This window comes from Schistocerca serialis, chromosome 4 (genome assembly GCF_023864345.2).
Source record: "Schistocerca serialis cubense isolate TAMUIC-IGC-003099 chromosome 4, iqSchSeri2.2, whole genome shotgun sequence".
Classification (NCBI taxonomy): domain Eukaryota; kingdom Metazoa; phylum Arthropoda; class Insecta; order Orthoptera; family Acrididae; genus Schistocerca; species Schistocerca serialis.
The window spans coordinates 325,557,373-325,580,098 of record NC_064641.1 but is presented as its reverse complement, the minus strand read 5'-3'; the positions used below and the strand labels follow the sequence as shown (position 1 = coordinate 325,580,098).

Sequence of the window (22,726 nt, the reverse complement as noted above, 5' to 3'; positions counted from 1 at the left end):
CGTCTCCGTGCCTTCGTCTCCGTGCCTTCGTCTCCGTGCCTTCGTCTCCGTGCCTTCGCATTTGAGACAGTCTGTCCTCTCTCTCTCTCTCTCTCTCTCTCTCTCTCTCTCTCTCTCTCTCTCTCTCCCCCCCTTTTTGTCTTATTCTTCTTTCCTCCCTCTGTGTGCCTGAAGGCCTACCCACGCGTTCGCACGCATAGCCGGTGACGGGGTAGCGCGTATTTCCCCGCCCTGGTAGACAAGTGAGGCACGCACGTACCCACTGGTAAAGGCCAGGCCCAGGGAGGGGTGATTGCCTGAGCTGACACCTTCCGACCATCCCGGTTGATCGCTTCGTCTGTTTCTTGGGATGTGTGACCTGAGGTGTAAACATTCACCTAAGGCGGCAGCGCCCTCTGAGAGGGTCCCCACAAGGAAGGAACGCGCCATCGGAGACACTGGGAATCATGGGGTATTCATTCGCAATGGATTTCTCTTCCTCTTCTCTTTCGACTTCTGCCCGCATTAAAGCGAGCGCATTAAAGCGAGCTATGGGATATTTCTGTTCACCCCTATGTCCCGACACCTACGCGCTGCTACCAGTGTCAGCGTTTTAATCACACCCGCCAGTCATTTTCTAATGCGGCTAAATGCGTCACTTGTGGTAGGGACGCCCATGAGGATGACTGTCCACCTCCATCTCCTCGTTGCGTGAACTGTCAGGGTGACCATGCAGCGTTCTCCGGCAATTGCCCCGCCTATAATGATACACGCTGTATACAGGAAATTCGGGTCAAAGAGAAAGTGTCCACCTCGGCAGCTCGCAAGCTATTTGCTAGTAGGAAGCCCACGCTGCTCCCAGCGGGGAAATACAGTACTGTCCTCGCCTCTCCTCGGCCTACCAGGGAGGTGTCGACGCAGACATGCGATCTCACCTTTAGCGCTACGGTCCGTTCGGCCACTGCTTAGATCGCCCGGTCAACGTCTCCTCTTCCTCCCGTCACCCCTAAGATACAAGCACCTTCATCAGGTTCTGCCAAGACTACAGCCCAGAAATAAGATGCACGGGCCTTCAAGAAGGAACCATCCCGTGAAGACTTCCTCCGTCCCACGAACTCCCAGCCATCGACCAGTACTTCGACTAAACGACCTTCCAAGAAGGCTCATAGGAAGCAAAATTCTCCTTCTCCGCCACGGCCCGTTTCTTCTAATGCGCCACCCAGCAGTTGCCGCCCCACGCCGTCATCCGTTTCGCCTGGCCGCACCGCTGGTAGCCGAACATCTGGCCGTTCACCGGCGGGGGAAGCTCCCCCACCCGGCCATCTTCACATGGTGGCCGACGAACCTATTGAAAAAATGTACGATGACTCTCCACCTATTGATAGCGGCTGCAGTGCTCGCTCGAAGCCAGGCCCTCAGCGGCCTTCGAGGTGACCCCTTCTTGCTTCTCCTTTTTCTTTTCCTTCTCACGATGGCACTTCTTCATTGGAATATTCGCGGCATTCGCTCGAACCGAGAGGACTTGAAGTTGCTGCTACACTTGAACTGTCCACTCATAGTAGCTCTCCAGGAAACGAAGCTACGCCCATGCGATCGAATTGACTTAGCACACTATGCCTCTGTGCGTATTTACCTACCCCAAGTGGCAGGTATTCCGGCTCATGGAGGGGTTATGTTGCTGGTCCGGGATGATATCTACTACGATCCCATCACATTGGACACCGATCTGCAGGCAGTTGCCATCCGAATCACTCTCCCCACTCTCTTTCCGTTTGTACCGTTTACACTCCATCGTCGTTACCAGGGCAGACACGATGCAAATTTTTGCTCGACTGCCTGCACCATTTTTGTTGACTGGAGACTTCAATGCCCACCATCCCCTTTGGGGCTCTCCAGCATCCTGCCCGAGAGGCTCCCTGTTAGCAGACCTTTTCAACCACCTCAATCTTGTCTGCCTCAATACTGGCGCCACTACTTTTCTTTCGGACACACTCACACCTATTCCCATTTAGACCTTTCTATACGTACTACCCAACTTGCACGCCGGTTTGAGTGGTACGCCTTTTACGATACGTATTCGAGCGACCACTTCCCTTGTGTTATCCATCTCCTGCATCATACCCCATCTCCATGCTCAACCAGTTGGAACATCTCCAAAGCAGACTGGGGGCTCTTCTCTTCCAGGGCGACATTTCAGGATCAAAACTTCGCTAGCTGCGATAGTGAGGTCGCACACGTCACGGAAGTCATTCTCACTGCTGCTTAATATTCCATCCCTCATACTACTTCTTCTCGACGACGTGTAGCGGTCCCCTGGTGGACCGCAGCATGTAGAGACGCTTTACGTGCTCGTCGACGTGCTTCACGCTCTTTTAAACGCCACCCTACGGTGGCGAATTGTATCAGTTATAAACGGTTACGTGCACAGTGTCGTCGTGTTATTAAAGAAAGCAAGAAAGCCACCTGGGCTGCTTTCACAAGCACCTTCAACAGTTTTACTCCTCCTGTTGTCTGGGGTAGCCTGCGCCGGCTATCTGGCACTAAGGTCCTCTCACCAGTTTCTGGCTGGACGGTCGCGAATGACGTCCCTGTGGCCCCTGAGGATGTCTCCAATGCCTTCGGCCGCTTTTTCGCAGAGGTTTCGAGCTCCGCTCATTACCACCCTGCCTTCCTCCCCCAAAAACGGGCAGAGGAGGCAAGACCATCTAACTTCCGCTCCTCGAATCATGAAAGATATAATGCCCCATTCGCCATGCATGAACTCGAAAATGCACTTGCCCAGTCACAGTCCTCCGTTCCAGGGCCTGATTCTATTAATATGCAGATGCCGAAGAACCTTTCTCCTGAGGGTAAAGGTTTTCTTCTTCGTACTTATAATCGCATCTCGATTAAGGGTCACGTTCCCAAATAGTGGCTCGAATCTATGGTTGTACAGATTCCTAAGCCAGGGAAGGACAAGCACTTGCCTTCCAGTTATCGACCCATTTCTCTTACCAGCTGTGTCTGTAAGGTGATGGAACGAATGGTTGACTCTCGTTTGGTTTGGCTGCTTGAATGTCGACGCCTACTTACCAATGTACAATGTGGACTTCGTAGGCGCCGCTCTGCTGTTGACTATCTGGTTACCTTGTCGACCTTCATTATGAATAACTTCTTGCGGAAGCGCCAGACAGTGGCTGTGTTCTTTGATTTGGAGAAGGCTTACGACACCTGTTGGAGGGCGGGCATTCTCCGCACAATGCATACAAGGGGCCTTCGCGGTTGCCTCCCTCTTTTCATTTGTGCATTTTTAATGGATCGACAGTTCAGGTTACGTGTGGGGTCTGTCCTGTCCGACGCCTTTCGCCAGGAGAATGGGGTGCCACAGGGCTCAGTTTTTCAGTTTTAAGCGTCGCTCTCTTCGCCATAGCGATGAATCCAATAATGGATTGTCTCCCAACTGATGTATCAGGCTCCCTTTTCGTGGACGATTTTGCGATCTACTGCAGCGCACAGCGTACATGTTTCTTGGAGCGCTTTCTTCAGCTTTGTCTTGACCGTCTTTACTCTTGGAGTGTCGCCAATGGCTTCCGTTTTTCTGCCGAGAAGATGGTCTGTATTAACTTCTGGCGCTACAAAGAGTTTCTCCCACCGTCCTTCCGACTCTGTCCCGTTGCTCTCCCATTCGTGGAGACTACAAAATTTTTAGGTCTTATATATTTGACAGGAAACTTAGCTGGTCTTCACATGTCATACCCCCCACGGTGTCCACAACTCTTTTGTGGATACGTGCGTAGCGAGCACGGGACCCCAAGCTAATGTGGCCCTCCTTCCTTTCCAGGCTGCATACCGTCCTTCTCCGCATCCTTCCCTATCCCCCATCTTCGCCCCACCCCTCCCCTCACCTCTGGCTCTTTCCTTTCCCCTCTTTCCCCTCTGGGAGTATGGTTTGTGCCATGTCTGGAGACAGACGCTCGTAACTGTAACGCATTCTTTGCCTTCTCTGCTTGTATGTCTTCCTCCTTCCTTTGTCCTTCTCTTCTCCTTACCCCTTCTCTTAACCCTTTTCTCCGCTGCGGCGTTTGAGACATCTCTTCTTTCCTTTCTTTGCTTTTCCCTTACTCTTTCTTCCTCCCTGTGTGTGTCTGAAGGCCGACCCAAGCAGATTTGTGCGTAGCCGGTGACGGGGTAACGCGTAATTCCCCGCCCCAGGTAGACATGTAGGACACGTACGTACCCCCTGGTAACGGCCAGGCCCAGGGAGGGGTGATTACCCGAGCTGATACCTTCCGAAAGTGCCGATTGGTCCCTCCGTCCGTTTGTCGGGAGGTATGACCTGAGGTGTGAACAATCACCTAAGGCGGGTGTGCCCTCGGTGAGGGCCCCCACAAGGGAGGAGCGCGCCAACGGAGACGCCGGTAATCATGGGGATTCTTCCGCAATGGTGTCCTCACCTTCCACTATGTCTGCTCACAAACGTAAGTTCACTGAGTCTCAGCCACAGACGGTTCTTCCATCGTTGCCACAGTTCCTTGTTGTTTCTCGGTCTGACGAAGGTCACGACTTTTCCACGGTCAACCCTTTCATTATTCAGAAAGGTGTCGACGCAATTGCGGGTCCTGTAAAGTCTTGTTCCAGATTACGGAATGGCACCCTGTTGTTTGAAACACACAGTGCCCTCCAGGCTCAAAAATTGCTGCGTACATCTCTGCTACACACCTTCCCTGTCCGGGTGGAACCGCACCGTACCTTAAATTCCTCGCGTGGAGTCGTTTATACACGCTCCCTCGATGGATTGTCTGACGAATAAATTCAGCACTACCTGTCTGACCAGGGCGTCACGGCTGTTCATCGGGTTATGAAAAGGGTTGACTCGAACATCATTCCAACCCGCACTGTCTTCTTGACATTTGACAAAGTTCAACTCCCATCAAAAATCAAAGCAGGCTATGAGATAATTTCCGTTCGCCCTTATGTCCCAAACCCTACGCGTTGCTATCGATGTCAGCGGTTCAATCACACCAGCCAGTCCTGTTCAAATCCGGCCAAACGTGTTACGTGTGGCAAGGATGCCCATGAGGGTGCTTGTCCACCTCCATCCCCTCGCTGCATCAACTGTATGGGTGACCACGCTGCTTCCTCTCGAGATTGTCCAGTTTTTAAGGACGAAAAGCTCATCCAGGCAATCAAAGGAAAAGGTGTCGACCTTTGCTGCTCGAAAATTATTCGCCAGTCGACAGCCCACCGTGCCTCAGAAAGGAAAATACAGCACTGTCCTTGCTTCTCCTCGGCCAACAAAGGAGGCGGCCACGCAGACTTGCGACCTCACCTTTAGTACCACGGTCGTTAGATCGGCCAGTGCAAAGATCGCCCGTTCAACCTCACCACTTTCGCCTGCCCACTCAATGGATCACCCTTCGTCGGGTTCTGCTAAATCTCGAGCCCAAAAGTCAGACGCCAAGTCTTCGAAAAAAGAGCATTCTCGTGAAGAGTTTTTACGTACCGCAACTTCACAACCATCGGTTCCTCCTTCATCTAAACATCATACTTCCAAGAAGGCTACGAAGAAACACAGTTCCTCTCCTTCTCCGCCACGGCGTGTCCCATCTACAGCACCACCTGGCGGAAATCGCCCTCAGCCGTCTTCTGTGTCGCCGAGGGGCACTGCTGGTGGCCGGTCAACCGGCCGATCGCTGGTGGCAGGAGCTGCTCCTGACCAACCTATGGATCAGGATCTTCTGCCTTCGACTGAATGCCATTCCATGCCGTCGGTCGCAAGCTCTGAGCAGTCGTTGAGTTGACAGCACCCTTGGTCACGTTCCTCCATTTTCTGTTCACCCTATGTCCATTACCCCCCAGGGGGTCCACAACTCTTTTGTGGATACGTGCGTGGCGAGCACGGGGCCCCGAGCCATTGCAGCCTTCTTTCTCTCCCGGGCTGCATTTCCTTTCCCTTCCCCTCCTTTCCCCTCCATACCCCTTTCCCCTCGCCCTCTCCTCTCCCTCTATTGGTGTCCTTGCTTATGTTGGCCCCCGCTATCCTCCTGGTTCTGTTGGTTTTACACTCTGGCTTTGTTGCGTAATCATCTCCTCCTTTTGGCATTCCTTGGTCCCCCTCTGGGGTTTGACCTCCATTCCAAAATTTCTCTTCCGTAGTGTGAGCCATTTGGGGAAGAGCACCTTACCTAGTGTCTCCGACGTGTGCCCTCCTAGTATATTCCACCTTTTCTTCTACGTCGTTGTCTGATGCTAGGGTGCATAGCCAGCACGGTAGCCAGCCCGTGTGGTGGGGTCGCTATGTACCCTTTTGGTTGAGCCCCCTGAACACACAGGGATCACACTTCTGATACCTGAGCTGTGACCTCCTCATGCATGCCTTGGAGTGGTTGCTCGTCATCCTGGAGCATCGGAACTCCCGGCAATGGCCGCCGTGCCGGACGGCCCTTGCTGTGGCTGGGTGGCGCCCGTGAGGAGAGCCCCTGATCGGAGTGGGTGGTATCAGGGCGGACGCTATGCAGATGAAACGCATAAGGGTCCAAACCTCTGGCCGCTCTTCTGCGGCCGTCTCTCTGCGTGGTACTGATTCCTCAAGTGCTGCTTCTCTTGCCCCTTCGGCCTTCCCTTCCGTGGCTACCCCCTGGGAGGAGGGTCAGGCCCGTCGTCTAGGGGCAAAACCTTTCCCCCGTTATCTAGTTTGCACCAGGACTGATGGAGATACTTTCACCAGTGTCAAACCTTTATTCTTTGTGGAACACATTGAAGACAAGTTCGGCGAAGTGGACTCCCTGAGCAAGATGCGGTCGGGTTCATTACTGATAAAAACTGCTTCGGCTGCCCAATCTGCGGCCCTTCGTGCCTGTACCCATCTTGGCACAATTCCCGTGTCCATTACCCCTCACCAGTCTCTAAATATGGTACAAGGTGTGATTTTTCACAGAGACCTTATCCTTCAAACTGATGAGGAACTTCGGGACAATCTCGGACGGCGGGGTGTTCACTTTGTTCGGCGTGTTCAGAAGGGTCCTAAAGATAATCGTATTGATACTGGTGCCTTTATCCTGGCCTTTGAAGGGGATACCCTTCCTGAGAAAGTTAAGATTATGGTCTATCGCTGTGATGTGAAGCCGTACATCCCACCTCCTATGCGGTGTTTTAAGTGCTTGCGTTTTGGCCACATGTCTTCTCGCTGTACCCAGGACCCTCTCTGTGGTGACTGTGGACGTCCACTCCATGAGGGGAGTCCCTGTGTTCCCCCTCCTGTATGTGTAAATTGTCATGGTAGTCATTCTCCACGTTCAGCAGATTGCCCAGTCTATAAGAAAGAAAAAAAGATACAGGAGTATAAGTCTCTTGATCGTTTAAGCTACACAGAGGCCCGTAAGAAATATGCACGATTGCACCCTGTGTCCATGACATCTAGTTACGCCTTGGTTACATCTTCATCCCTTCCTCCCCCTTCCTTACCCCCATCCCGGACCCCTCTCCTTCCCCCCTCCCCTGCGGCTCCCACACCTTCTCCTCTGGGCGCCGCTCCCCCTCCCCAGCCGGAGAAGTGTCCCACTCCTTCGGCGTCTGCCGGTCAAGGGCGCCTCTCCCGGGATGCCCCTTCCCGGCACCTTCCAGGTCAAAGGTCTGCTGCAGCGCGGCGACCGCGAGAGCCGCGGTCTATCGGCCCCCAGGTCGCCCGGTCTCTTTCTGTTCCTGATCTTGCTGCAGCTGGCTCCATTATGCCACACAGCCCTCCTCGATCTCAGCCTGAAAAGAAGAAGAAACATAAGTCCCGGGACAAAGAGCCTCTGGTGTCACCGGAGGTCCCTTCTCCGGCTTCACAACCGGATTCTGACCTGTCGTTTATGGATGTCGCCCCCTCCTTGTCGGGAACGGGTGGGGACCCGGCGGTATGACTGGATTTAGCGTGTTCAGCCCTCATTTAAACCATCGTTCTGTGGTTCTCCAATGGAATTGTAATGGCTACTATCGTCACCTTCCGGAATTGAAATCCCTTCTTTCGTCCTACTCTGCAGCTTGTGTGGTTCTCCAGGAATCTCATTTTACTGATGCTCACTCACCGACCCTCCGTGGGTTCCGTGTTTTCTGTCGAAATCGGGTCGGACCCTTGCGGGCTTCTGGTGGCGTTTGTACGTTGGTCCGTACAGACATTGCTAGCACGTGGATTCCTCTCCAAACTACATTGGAAGCAGTTGCTGTTAGGGTCCACTTAGACTCTGCAGTCACAGTATGCAATCTTTATCTCCCTCCTGACAGGACTCTTACACCTGCTGCCTTAACCACCCTTCTTCAGCAACTTCCTCCTCCCTTCCTCCTCCTTGGGGATTTTAATGCTCATCATCCTTTGTGGGGCAGTGCCTTTCCATCTAGACGAGGTCTTCTTATCGACCAATTTATTGCAGACCACGACCTGTGCCTTCTTAATGATGGCTCCCCTACTCATTTCAGTGCTGGTCATGGTACTTTTTCTGCCATTGATCTTTCTCTTTCTTCTCCCTCTCTCCTCCCTTCATTACACTGGTCGCCACACGACGACCTTTGTGATAGTGACCATTTCCCGTTGATTATCACGCTCCCTTCCCGCTCCCCGATGGAGAGGTTACCTCGTTGGTCTTTCCACCGCGCCGATTGGCCTCTATATACTGCACAGGTCGAGTTTTCTCCCTCTTTGTCGGGTTGTATTGATGACGTCCTACGTGACGTGTCTGACGCGATTGTTCGCGCTGCTAACCTTGCTGTCCCGCGCTCATCTGGACAATTTCGTCGTCGGCAAGTCCCGTGGTGGAGTACGGCCATTGCCATTGCCATCCGTGATCGCCGTCGAGCTTTGCAACAGTTTAAGAGGCACCCATCTGCAGCCAGCCTTTCTACCTTTAAGCGCCTTCGCGCTAAAGCCCGTTATTTAATCAAACAGAGCAAGCGGATATGTTGGGAACGATTCGTTTCTTCCCTTGGTTCCACTGTCCCTCTGTCACGGGTATGGGCTACACTTCGCTCTCTCCAAGGTTGCCATCGGCAGTCCACCCTCCCAGGCCTTCACCTCCCAGATGGCATTTGTACGGACCCATTAGTTCTCGCAGAACATCTTGCGACCCATTTTGCAGTGGCATCAGCGTCGGCCTCCTATCCAGCTGCTTTCCTTCATCAAAAACAGCAGGCTGAAGCTGTCACCTTATGTTTCACCACTTGTGAGTCAGAATCTTACAACGAACCTTTCACTGAATGGGAATTTCTTTCTGCTCTATCTGCTTCTCATGATACGGCTCCTGGCCCAGATTCCATTCATAACCAGCTGCTTCAACATCTCAGTGCTCCACAACGGCACCATCTTCTTCGGGTGTTTAACCGTATCTGGCTCCAGGGTGACTTCCCTTCTCAGTGGAGGGATAGCATTGTGGTTCCTGTCCTTAAGCCTGGTCAGAACCCCCTATCTGTTGACAGCTATCGGCCAATTAGTTTGACCAATGTTGGTTGTAAGTTACTTGAACGGCTGGTCGCCCGTCGGCTCACTTGGGTCCTCGAATCTCGGGATCTATTGTCCCCTTACCAGTGTGGCTTTCGAGAGGGACGATCTCCAATCGATCATTTGCTTCGCTTGGAATCCGCAGTTCGGCAGGCTTTTTCCCAGCGCCGCCATTTGGTTGCAGTGTTTTTTGACCTTCGCAAGGCCTATGACACGGCCTGGCGCCATCACATCTTACTAACCCTTCATCAGTGGGGTCTTCGGGGCCCACTCCCGATTTTTATCCGCCAGTTCCTGATCCATCGGTCATTCAGAGTTCGAGTTGGTACTGCTTTCAGTTCTCCACGGACCCAGGAGACGGGCATCCCACAGGGTTCTGTCTTGAGTGTCCTTCTTTTCCTCATTGCTATCGATGGACTTGTGGCCTCTGTCGGTCCCTTGGTCGCCCCTGCCCTGTATGTGGATGATTTCTGCATTTGGGTTAGTTCCTCCTCGATGCCATCTGCAGAACGGCAGCTCCAGGTGGCTATACGGCGTGCCTCTGCATGGACCCTCTCCCACGGGTTTCAATTCTCTCCTTTAAAATCGCGGGTGGTCCACTTCTGTCGCCGTACTACGGTCCACCCTGATCCAGAGCTCTATCTCGCTGCACAAAGATTGCCTGTGGTTCCACAGTTTCGTTTCCTAGGTCTTCTTTTCGACAACAAGCTCACTTGGCTGCCCCATATCAGACTCCTGAAGGTAGGATGTTTCCGTAAACTCAATGTCCTTCGCTTCCTTGCCCACTCCTCCTGGGGTGCGGACCGTTCCCTCCTCCTCCGTCTTTATCGTGCTCTAGTTCTGTCACGTTTGGACTATGGTTGTCAAGTTTATGGTTCAGCTGCTCCTTCCACGCTGCACGTGCTGGATCCAGTCCACCATCGTGGTATCCGTTTGGCCACCGGTGCCTTCCCTACTAGCCCTGTTGATAGTCTCCTGGTTGAAGCTGGGATCCCCCCCCTTTCTGTTCGGCGGTCCCAGCTTCTGGTGTCTTATGCCCTTACTATCCGTTCTTCTCCCGCTCATCCTTCCTATTCTATCCTATTCCCAGACCATGGACGTCGCCCGCCTGACTCCCGCCCTCGGGCGGGTTTACCGGTTGGGCTGCGCCTTGCGTCTCTTACCCGTGATTTTCGGCTTCCTTCTTTGTCCTGTCTTCCTCGCTCCCTCCCCTCCACCCCTCCTTGGTTAGTTCCTCGGCCTCGAATTCGGATGGATCTCCGCCGCGGTCCGAAAGATTCCATCCCCCCGGTGGTGTTCCGTTCCTTTTTCCGCCAAATTTTATGGGAGTTTCGGAATGCTGTTGTTTTTTACACTGATGGCTCTAAATCTGCTGATCATGTTGGGTATGCCTTCACGTCCTTTGTTGGAACGGAAAATCATCTACTGCCACCCTCATGTGGGGTGTTTACTGCGGAATTGATGGCAATTTCCCGGGCCCTCACCTTTATTAAACAATCCCAACACAACCGCGTTTTGTTATGTACGGACTCGATGAGTGGCCTTCTTGCTATTGACTGGTGTTTTTCGCGCCATCCCTTGGTCTCTGCCATCCATGACCATCTCGCTGATCTTCACCGTGCTGCTTGTTCCATTGACTTCCTATGGGTCCCGGGCCATGTGGGTATCCCGGGTAATGAGCTCGCTGATCGTTTGGCTGGGGGAGCAGTTACTTACCCCCCATTTTCTGTAACCCCTCCTGCAGCGGATTTACGGCTTCACATCAAATCCCACTTTGCACAGTCATGGGCCAATTCTTGGGAGGCTACTCCACTGTCTAATAAACTTCGTGCCATTAAGGTGAATACAGGCCCATGGCGTTCTTCCTTTCGCCTCTCCCGCAAGGACTCGACCACACTGTGTCGTCTCCGCATTGGCCATACCAGGCTGACCCATGGTTTCCTTTTGCGTGATGAGCCACCCCCGCTATGTGGTTGTGGAGCCTTCCAGTCAGTGGCCCACATTTTGGTTGAATGCCCCCTTCTTTTGGCTCTGCGTGCTAAGTACAGACTCCCCCACACTTTACCTTTGATGTTGGCTGACGATTCCCGGATGGTCTCTCTGGTTCTAGGTTTCCTCCGGGAGAGTGGTTTTTATTCTCAGTTTTAAAGTTTTTAATCTCCCTCTGGTGTTGGGGCAGGGCGGTGAGTGTTTGGGTGTCTCCCACTGTAGGCAGTGTTCAGAGATTCCCGATTCACCTCCCTGACCGGAATCCTCTTTTCTTTCCCTTTTACTCTGTTTTTACCCCTTCTTTTTAAGGCTTGGTTAGTTTTTCTGTTCCCATACGTGCTTTCTGCATTATAGCAGTTGTACCTTTTAAGTCACAGGTGGTCTTGCCTATGCTGTTTCAGCATAGTGTTGGGTTCGTTCTCTTGCCAACTTCCCTCATTTGTTTTTACTAATGACAACGTGACTGCCCTTTTACGTTTCCCCTTTATCCGTTTTATTTTTCTGACTATACTGAGATGTCCCGTTAGCAGAATGGAGTCTATTTGAAACAAGGGACTGATGACCTTGCTGTTTGGTCCCTTTAACCTCAAACAACCAACCAACCAACCTATGTCCATTATCCACTGCAATATCCACGGCATTCGAGCCAATCGGGATGAATTGTCGATCCGCTTACGATCCTACTCGCCGGTCATCTTCTGTCTTCAGGAAACAAAGCTGCGTCCCCATGACCGCTTTGTTCTCCCTCATTTTCAGTCCGTCCGATATGACCTCCCCTCTGTTGAAGGCACTCCAGCCCATGGAGGACTCATGATTCTGCTCCATGATACTCTCCATTATCACCCAACCCCCTTAAACAGTTCCTTCCAAGCTGTCGCTTTCCGTCTTTCCCTTTCTGGATACACGTTCTCTCTTTGTACGGTATACATTCCATCGTCCACACCAATGGCACGAGCTGATCTTCTTCATCTTCTTGATCAGCTTCCACCCCCCTATTTGCTGGTTGGGGAGTTCAATGCCCACCACCCGCTTTGGGGATCTCCGCATCCTTGTCCACGTGGCTCCCTATTGCTAGACGTCTTCCACCAAGCGGATCTAGTCTGCCTCAACACTGGGGTCTCCACATTTTTGTCTGCCTCCACGACAAATTTATCTCATTTGGACCTTGCGGTCGGTACTGTTCCGCTAGCTCGGCGCTTCGAATGGTTCGCTCTTGATGATACACACTCGAGTGACCACTTTCCATGTGTTCTTCGACTGCAGCCTCAACTGCCATATATGCGCTCGCGACGCTGGAAGTTTGCCCAAGCCGATTGGACACTTTTTTCGTCTCTAGCGACATTCGATGACCGTCGCTTTCCCAGCGTCAACGATGAGGTCACACATGTTACCGACGTTATTCTCACCGCTGCGGAACGTTCAATACCACGCACCTCCGAATTGCCCCGGCGCCCCCCAGTTCCTTGGTGGAACGAGGCATGCCGTGACGCAATACGTGAGCGGCGACGTGGTTCAAATGGCTCTGAGCACTGTGGGACTCAACTGCAGTGGTCATCAGTCCCCTAGAACTTAGAACTACTTAAACCTAACTAACCTAAGGACATCACACACATCCATGCCCGAGGCAGGATTCGAACCTGCGACCGTAGCAGTTGCACGGTTCCGGACTGCGCGCCTAGAACCGCGAGACCACCGCGACCGGCTGCGGCGACGTGGTCTTCGCGTTTTCCGCCACCATCCTACTTTGGCCAACTGTATCTGCTATAAGCAGTCCCGTGCGCGATGCCGTCGCGTCGTCCGCGATAGCAAGAAGGCAAGCTGGAAATTATTTACTAGCTCATTTAACACCTTCACTCCCCCCTCGGTAGTTTGGAGTCGGATTCGACGGTTATCTGGCGCGCCTAGTTTCTCCCCGGTCTGTGGGCTCACTGTCGCGCATGATACGTTGGTGGCCCCTGTCGCAATTTCTAACTCTTTGGGTCAACACTTTGCTGAGATTTCGAGCTCTTCAAACTACCCGTCAGCGTTTCTCCCGAAGAAACATGCAGCGGAAGTGCAACCTCTTGCTTTCCCCTCTTAAAATCGCGAAAGCTATAATACTGTTTTCTCCATGCTGGAACTCCAACATGCACTCTCTTCTTCTCGCTCCTCCGCCCCAAGCCCGGATGGTATCCACATCCAAATGTTGCTGCATTTATCAACCCATAGTCTGCGTTACCTCCTTCGCCTTTATAATCGAATTTGGACCGACAGTACTTTTCCCAGACGATGGTGGGAATCAATCGTCGTTCCTGTTCCGAAACCTGGAAAGGACAAACGTCTCCCCTCTAGCTATCGCCCCATTTCTCTCACGAGTAGTGTCTGCCCAATGCGGATTCCGAAAGCATCGTTCTGCAGTTGACCATCTTGTTGCTCTCTCCACTTATATCATGAACAATTTTCTCCGGAAACGCGAAACAGTAGCAAAATTTTTTGATCTGGAGAAAGCATACGATACCTCTTGGAGGACGGGCATCCTCCGCACACTGTTCTCTTGGGGCTTTCGAGGTCGGCTGCCACTATTTCTTCGCGAATTTATGGCAGCGCGCACATTTAGAGTGCGGGTGAACACTACTATCTACCGTACTTTCTCCCAAGGAAACGGGGTACCCCAGGGCACCGTGCTAAGTGTTGTACTGTTTGCCATTGCGATAAATCCAATTATGGACTGTCTATTCCGTGATGTCTCAGGCTCCCTCTTTGTGGACGATTTTGCGATCTACTACAGCTCTCAACGGAATAGCCTTCTTGAACGACGTCTTCAAGGCTGTCTCGATCGCCTCCACTCTTGGAGCATCGAAACAGGCTTCCGCTTTTCTCCCAGTAAGACCGTTTGTGTTAATTATTGGGATCGTACGGAGTTTCTTCACACCCGCCGTACATCTAGGACCTGTCAACATTCCGTTTTCGGACGTCTCTAAATTCTTTGGTCTTATGTTTGACAGATAACTGTGGTGGTCCTCCCACGTTTCCTATCATTCAGCTTGCTGTGTGCGATCCCTCAACACCCTCCGTGTCCTGAATGGTACCTCGTGGGGAGCGGACCGAGTGGTCCTTCTCCGCCTCTATCGCGCCTTAGTGCGCTCGAAATTGGACTATGGAAGCATAGTATACTCCTCTGCTCGGCCGTCTATTCTTCGGCGTCTCGACTCTATTACGTTTAGTGTCTGGAGCTTTTTACACCAGCCCTGTGGAAAGCCTTTATGCTGAGACTGCTGAACCTCCGCTGTCCAATCGGCGAGCAGTCCTTCTGAGTCGTTATGCTAGCCATCTGTCTTCCATGCCTGCTAATCCAGCCCATGACATTGTCTTCGACGCCTCCTTGGATGTAGGGTATGCAGGCCGCCCTTCCTCCCTGCCACCACCGGGAGTCCGCTTACGTCAACTGCTCCATTCTCTTTTCTTCCGCTTTCCTAAAACCTTCTTGACAACTTGGGGTACAGCACCGCCTTGGCTCCGTCCCCGGACCTGCCTGCTCCGTGGCCTTTGTTATTTTCCCACGGATGGTACCCCTTCACTTGCTTCTCGTCGGGCATTTGCTGCTCTATGTGCACAAATGAAGGAAGCCACATTTATTTACACTGATGGCTCGAAAACATCGTTAGGTGTAGGGAGTGCCTATATTGTTGGCGACACCCCAAATCGATAAAGCTTCCCGACCAGTGTTCGGTTTATATTGCGGAGCTTTACGCTGTTCTCCAGGCTGTCCAATACATCCGCCGCCATCAGCGGGTACAGTATGTTATCTGTTCAGATTCTCTCAGCTCTCTCCTCAGTCTCCAAGCTCTCTACCCTGTCCGCCCTGAGGTCCACCGGATTCAGGACTGCCTACGCTTGCTCCAATTGGGGGGGCGTCTCGGTGGCGTTCCTCTGGCTCCCAGGACACATTGGTATCTGTGGCAATGAGGCGGCCGATATAGCGGCCAAGGCTGCAGTCTCTCTTCTTCGGCCAGCTATTCGATCGATTCCCTTCGCCGATCTACGGAGTGTTTTATGTCGTCGTGTTGTTCTTTTATGGCACGCACATTGGTAGACACTTCCCCGTAATAAATTGCGGGACGTGAAAGCTCTTCCCTGTGCTTGGACCTCTTCCTCCCGAACGCGTCGTCGGGAGTAGGTAATTTAAACTAGACTTCGGATAGGGCACTGTCTTTTTAGCCACCGACATCTTTTAAGCGACGGTCCTCTCCCACTCTGTCCCCACTGCTCTCAGCTGTGGACGGTAAGACACCTTTTAATTGAGTGCCCCTATTTTACTCCGTTACGCGCCCGTCTACAGCTGTCGCCTGATATATCGTCCATTTTAGCAGATGACACGCGCTCGGCCGATCGCGTTTTCGAGTTTATTAGTGCCAGTGAGATGACGTCAGTCATTTGAAGCTCTTTTTGGGGACAACCAACCCCTTTCTGTAGTGGATTTTTAAGCTTTCCTTCTGTTTTTAGCTTCTCCAATTTTTTGAGTTTCATTCCCATTGCTGCTGGTTTCCATTTTAGTTTTTGACCGTTTCGTAAGTCACAGACCGGGTGCTAATGACCATAGCAGTTTTGCGCCCCAAAACAAAAAAAAATCATGTCATATTTGGCTGCCCGTTGTACCTGTTCTCTAAATGTCCTCCGTGTTCTCAGCGGTACGTCGTGGGGAGCGGATCGAACCGTCCTACTTCGCCTATATCGGTCGATCGTCCGCTCAAAGCTGGATTATGGGAGCTTTGTATACTCCTCTGCATGGCCGTCCATCTTACGCCGCCTCAACTCTATACAACATCGGGGGTTACGTCTTGCGATCGGTGCGTTCTATACTAGTCCCGTCGAGAGTCTTCATGCTGAAGGCGGTGAATTGCCACTAACCCACGGGAGCGGTATACTGCTTTGTCGGTATGCCTGTCGGCTATTATCAATGCCCGACCACCCGTCTTATCGTTTCTTTCTTGATGACTCTCTCGACCGTCAATACGGGTTGTATGTACCTGCCCTGCTACCCGCTGGAGTTCGCTTTCGTCGCCTCCTTCAGCACCTTGATTTTTCACTCCTTACAACCTTTAGAGTGGTGAGAGCCAAACGCCACCTTGGCTTCAGGCTCAGGTTCGCGGTCACCTTGACCTCAGCTCGTTCCCAAAGGAGGTTACCCCTGCTTCGGTATACCGCTCGCGGTTTGTCGAACTTCGTTCGAGGTTCGTTAATACGATCTTCATTTATACAGGTGGCTCTAAGACCAGTGACGGTGTCGGGTGTTCTTTCATTGTCGGGGCACACAGTTTCAAATACCGGTTCCATTGCCATTGTTCGGTCTTCACAGCTGAGCTATTTGCCCTCTGTCAGGCTGTTCTTTACATCCGCCGCCACCGACATTCTGCTTATGTCATCTGCTCTGATTCCCTGAGCGCCATCCAGAGCCTCAGTGATCCATATCCGGTTCACCGTTTCGTGCACAGGCTCCAACGCTCTGTTCAGCACCTGGCGGACGATTCTCCGGTTACCTTTATGTGGGTTCCTGGCCATGTCGGTATCCCTGGGAACGAAACTGCAGATGCCGCAGCCAAGGCTGTGGTCATCCAGACTCGGACAGCTTCTTGTTGTGTGCCTTCATCTGATTTTTGCAGGGTCATTTGTCAGCGCATTTTATCGCTGTGGCATGCCGATTGGTCTACACTTACTGAAAACAAGCTTCGGGCCTTGAAACTTCTCCCCTCTTCACGCCCATCTCGGCGGGAGGAGGTCGTTTTGGCCCGGTTACGGATTGGACACTGCCGGTTGAGCCATCGCCATCTGCTGACGGCTGCGCCGGCGCCGTTATGCCCATGTGGGCAATTGCTGACGGTACGCCACATTTTAATGTCCTGTCCGAATTTTAATACACTGCGCATTGATCTTGTCCTGCCATGTACTCTGGATGAAATTTTAGCGGATGACCCAGGAGCAGCTGCTCGCGTCCTTCGTTTTATCCACTTGACAAACCTGTCTAAGGACATTTGATTATGCTGTTTTGTTTTAATCCCTTGCCTGTTAATGTGCCTTTTATAGTGTTGTCGTTTTTAGTTGCTGTTTTAACCTTGTGCCTCGCAAAGCATTCCTAAATTAGTCTGGACGCTAATGACCACCGTAGTTGTGCACCCTAAAACCACACAAAGAAAACTCAAAACTCGCGCGGAAAATTCCTCCGCGCAAGTAAATTGCTGCAATAACTTGATAGTGTAAACCGAGCTTTAAGTTTGTAACCATGTTACCTGTACGTTTGACGTGTTGCATGCCTATCGGCCCATACCTCATTTCGCTTTGCCTGCGTATGCAATTAGTGTCTCAACAGAAATCCCTACGAATAGGAAGCGGTGAACCTCTTAGAAACAGTAACAATGTATAAAGGGCCACAAGCGTAACCCATGGAAAATTGTTTTACATAGTTCTCCTATCTGTCACTTAAAACTAAAAGGTTCGTAGCAAAACTAAAATTGTCGTTTCTTAATTCAGGTTTTATTCGAAAAATGTTGATTTTTTAGCGTGAAATAGTGATACAGTAGTAAAAATAGAAATTAAGTGGTGTTACACACGGAATTTCCTCAAAACCAAGAAAAAATAAAAACAAAGGACAAACACACATCAAATAATGCCTCAATACTTTGTCGAGCTTATACGAAACATATTTCTTTTATTTTGCACAACTTTTGAACTTGATAAAACAGGAAACTCCATTTGATCATGACGGAGAACATTCTATTGATTTTAAAATAAAAACAGTAATTATACAGACTTTTTGTGTCGGTGCAGTGTGCATCTAAACTGTACTTGAATGAAAACTAATTGCTTTGATTGTATAAAAGCGCAGAAGCTATGCGAGTAGCTAATTTTTTTTCACTTAAAAAATGCAATTCATTAATTGTAAGCATATTAATTACACAATGGACTAACACTGAATGATGTGCGGTTCTAGTTATGTGGGAGAAAACGAACTAACAAACGAGATAAAGGGAAGTCATGAGCTTCCTGTTCCTCTCACTTATTCATTGATGTTTCTTCCCTACCAAAGCTACCAACACAACTGGTAAGGCTACTGTTTACTTCCTCATTTATGTACTGAACCAAAACTACCGAATCGTAGTTTGCTATAGCGAAAACTATTGGTCAGTGCTGATAAATAGGTTCGCATCAAGGCACATTAACAAGCCTTTACTTATTTTCGAAACATTTTCTCTCATAATATCCATCTCTTTGTTCTCAGTATCAGGTCTCCCATGTGTAAGTTCTCAATATCAGGGCTCCCATTTCGATAAAATCAGTGTGTCAACCATAGCTGACTTAACGAATATTTTCCAGCCGTTGGTGACTGTCATTCCAATGGAGGCATCTGTGCTACTATTTAATGAAAATATACTGTTAGATATTTTGGTGTATGTGAAAGCTTCACAACTTTAGCATCGTACATAAACTAGACAGTTTAAAATGACTTGCATTACTTTATAATATAAAACCATGTACTCCTGTGCCTTGAGTTTGGTGCGGAAGACTACAGAAACCATATTTACAGGGTCCTATGACATTGTGCCCACCCACAAAAACTGGACTAACCACGTTTTGCAGCGCGAACGTGCAGGGGAGAGTGTCAGTGAGGTTCTGGAAGGTGCCGACGGGGATGTGGAGCCATGAAGACTCCAGTACCGTGGCCATTTGCGCTGTGTGTCTCGCTTAATAACGAAGGAAAGCTTCACAAGCAAAGATCGCTAAAAAAGCTGTTCATTGTGTGACCGTTTTCGACAGATCCATGCCGTCATTATTGGTTCTGCAAAAGGATGTACGGCAGCTGATAGAAAAATATTTTACGATGATCGTAATACAACTTGGTACATACGTTATGCTTTTGAATTTTTACGATAAACTACCCACCAATGTTAAAAGTCGCTTCACGCTGCTTATGTACATCCCACTACCATGAAGCTAACTACAGTGGACTGTCGATTGTGATAGTATTATGTACAGACATAAACCTATACTGAGCAGATTGCAAGTGTTCGTGTACACTACCAGCTGCCAATTGACCGGAGTCCTCCGGCTACGTTCCCCAGATGACATTGTGGCGGTTGGTTCTTACAGTTCACATCGTGATGTGTAGTGATCTTCATGATCACGGTGTACATACGCAATGTAGAGCGACTTGTAACCCTCATGGATAATAGTTGTAGAAATTCAGCAGCATATGGTATGTTAACATTTCATAGATTCTGTAACAAAGCAGGGTATCAAGTAGTAATATAATAATTGCAAAATACTTTCGTATCATCTGTTGTTCACCCTCTTCAGATTCCATGGTTACAGTATAGCTCTGTCGAAACAGGCCATACAGTAAAATGGTGTTTTTAGCGATCTTGGCTTGTGAAGCTTTCTCCCGTTACCATGCACTGCAGATCGCCCCCGCTTGACGAAACCAGGAATATATTCTCGGTTCAAGATAAATAGCGCGACGAGCCCTATCGAGAGGTACTTACAGAATCATTGGGCTTCAATCCGATGAGTCTCATGATCAGGGAAGTACGGTAAACTTATCCTGGTGTTCTTAGAACCACGCCCATACAGTACGAGCTGTGTATCTGGTTACGTTGTGCTGCTGGTAGACGCCGTCTTGCCGAGGAAAATCGAACTGCATGTGGGCGTGGATGTGGTCCCTAATGACAGCTGCATATCTGTTGATCCACTGTGCCTTCCATAATGACGAGATCATCCAGAAATGCTGTGACAACATTCCCCAGACTATAACGCTCCCCCCTCTGGCCGGGATCCTTCCGATGACTGTTGCAGGCCGTACACGCCTACGGCCATCTGGTGGAGCAGAAAACGTGATTCATCTGAAAAGACCATCTGCCGTCACTTAGTGGGAGAATAGTTGCGCTATTGGCATGCAAATACAAGCCTTCGTCGCCAATGATCAGCAATCAGTATGGGTGCATGAACCAGGCCTGTTACTGTGACCCATACACAGCAACTTTCACCGAAAGGTCGTTGAGGAAGCTGTTGGTGGACATTTCATCTGGGTATTCAGTTGTCCAACTGTTGCACGTTACTTTGTACGCACACACATCCGCTGCCGTCATTCATACTTGTCGTTTGACCCATGGTACACCGCGGTTGCCTAGCCGCCGGTCTTGGATAATCAAATTTGCTAGGCATGCTATACTTAAACCACTGCAGCCCGCCAACTGTTTAAGAACTTAAGCGGGTTTGGAGATGTTTCCACGCTTGACCCGGAGGCCAAAGATCATGCTGTCTTGGACGTCAGATAAATATCTGTTTCCGCATTATATGACGACTCTTCTGTTTTTCGCGTCTATCGTCCACTGCTAGTGCTGCCACCTGCAGTCTGAGAGTGGTTATTGCACGTCCAGAATAACATAAGTTTTTTATTTCAGGTTTGAAGAGTGGGATGATGCTGATTCGGATACTCTCTCAGCTCCTGAGACACTAATGATTCCTGGTGAATACGAGCAGCATGGAACGGATGAGGATTCAACGTTCAGAGTAAACTTTGTAGCTACTGGTGGTAAAATCGAGGAAACCGCCTCCTGCGACATTCTCGGTGGACATCTAATGCCCAAGACTGCGGTTTTGCCGTATTTGTCGGGAATCAGTCGTCTGCCTAATGGTGAGTCCCAAGCTCTTCGCCTCGCAGCATCTGCAGACATCTTGGAGGCAGTCTCATTGCTCTTGGAATTTGACGTTGACGTAAACGCAGTTGACGACAATGGAAACACAGCCCTCCACATCGCTGCTTTCGCCGGTTGTGTGGAGTCAATCAAGAAACTCGTTGAAGCAGGAGCGTCACTGACGGCCCAAAACAGCAAGGGGCATTCCGTGTTCCACTGGGCAGTTCGCAGCCGGAACACCGCCGCCCTGTCACTGCTGAAGGACCTGGGTGCGGACATGAATTCCGCTGATTGGAAGGGCCACACACCACTGCACACGGCGCTGGCCTCCGGATTCCACGAAGGATTTCACGCGCTTATGGACCTCGGGGCGAACCCCTTCGTCTCCACGCCAGACGGTGTCTCTCTCCTGCACGCTGCAGCAGGGAAGGGTAACACGAGCGCAGTTCGCACGCTGTTGCAAGCGGGCGTCGACGTGGACGCTCGCAACGCCATGCATCGAACGGCCCTGCACGAAGCGGCGTCCGGCGGTCACGTGAGGTGTGCGGAACTACTTCTGGACGCCGGAATACACACTGAATGCCGCGATGACCTCGGCCGCACTCCTTTGCACCTAGCAGCCAGCCACCGACACGTGGGGGCGGTAGTACTTCTGTTGCAGCGGGGAGCAGACGTTGATAGCGCCAGTGTGGATTTGGACACAGCCCTCCACATGGCAGCTCTAGTCGGCGACAGAAAAACTGTAGAGATTCTGATCGGTGCTGGCGCGGATGTGAACGCTAGCAACGCGGAAGGGTCTACCCCTCTGCACGTGGCCATTGCAGAGCGGCACGACGAAGTGGCGGACTATATTCTCTCTCTGCGGCGGTCTGACGTGGATGTGGCAGACGGCGGGGGCCTCACCCCTCTACACCTGACTGCCGTGAACGGGGTCGCTTCTTCTACTGCTGCCCTTGTGGCAGCGGCGACTCTGTCGTTCAGTATGTTGCCGTGGGAAACACCAGTGAACGAAGCAGTAGAGCGGAGCGACATCGTAGTAGAATGGTTGAACAGCCTACGAGGAGGCATACATAGATCTGCAACATCCACTGAGTCTGACTGTTACGCTATTTCCTTTTAGAGCTCATCAGCACTGTCATTGTATAGTAAAAAAGAAAGCCGCATGTTACACATTCTGTATTAATAAAAACATTTTCTATTAATAATTACTATATTCAGTTATTAATCAATGTAATAACTCATTTCAAACTCATATCCTAAAACAGTGATTATCTACAACCACTCAGTTACGTTGTTTCGAAACAATTTCCTTCGGTTTCCTTTTAATTTTGGGTCACTGAATGTTCAGTAGTGTGCAAATATCGTTAACTACAAAGTACTCTAAATCACATGCCTCAAAGAATGCATGCTGTAAAACTGCCACTGAGCAAGTGAACTAACGCCTCTCTTACTGCCACTTCTCACACTTTGATGGCTCAGTTGTGAAGCGTCAGGCTACCGATAAAAATGTCCCAGGATTGATTACCAGTCAGTCCTAGTACTTTTGTGTGTCACTTATCATTACTTTCACTCCTATAAACATTTGCTGTGAAAACTTCAGAGATGCACAGTGGTTTGTAGTCCTCATTAAAGTGTAAATCTT

General features: G+C 50.7%; 1 protein-coding gene across 1 annotated transcript in view; it reads left to right on the top strand.

The window, feature by feature from the left end:
• Nucleotides 1-22,204, top strand: part of LOC126474435 (serine/threonine-protein phosphatase 6 regulatory ankyrin repeat subunit A-like) — a 36,737-nt gene extending 14,533 nt beyond the window's left edge. The window contains exon 2 of the mRNA XM_050101906.1: nucleotides 20,851-22,204. Coding sequence (XP_049957863.1) covers nucleotides 20,851-22,204 — 1,354 coding nt within the window. The remainder of the gene's footprint in view (nucleotides 1-20,850) is intronic.
• The last annotated feature ends 522 nt before the right edge of the window (nucleotides 22,205-22,726 follow it).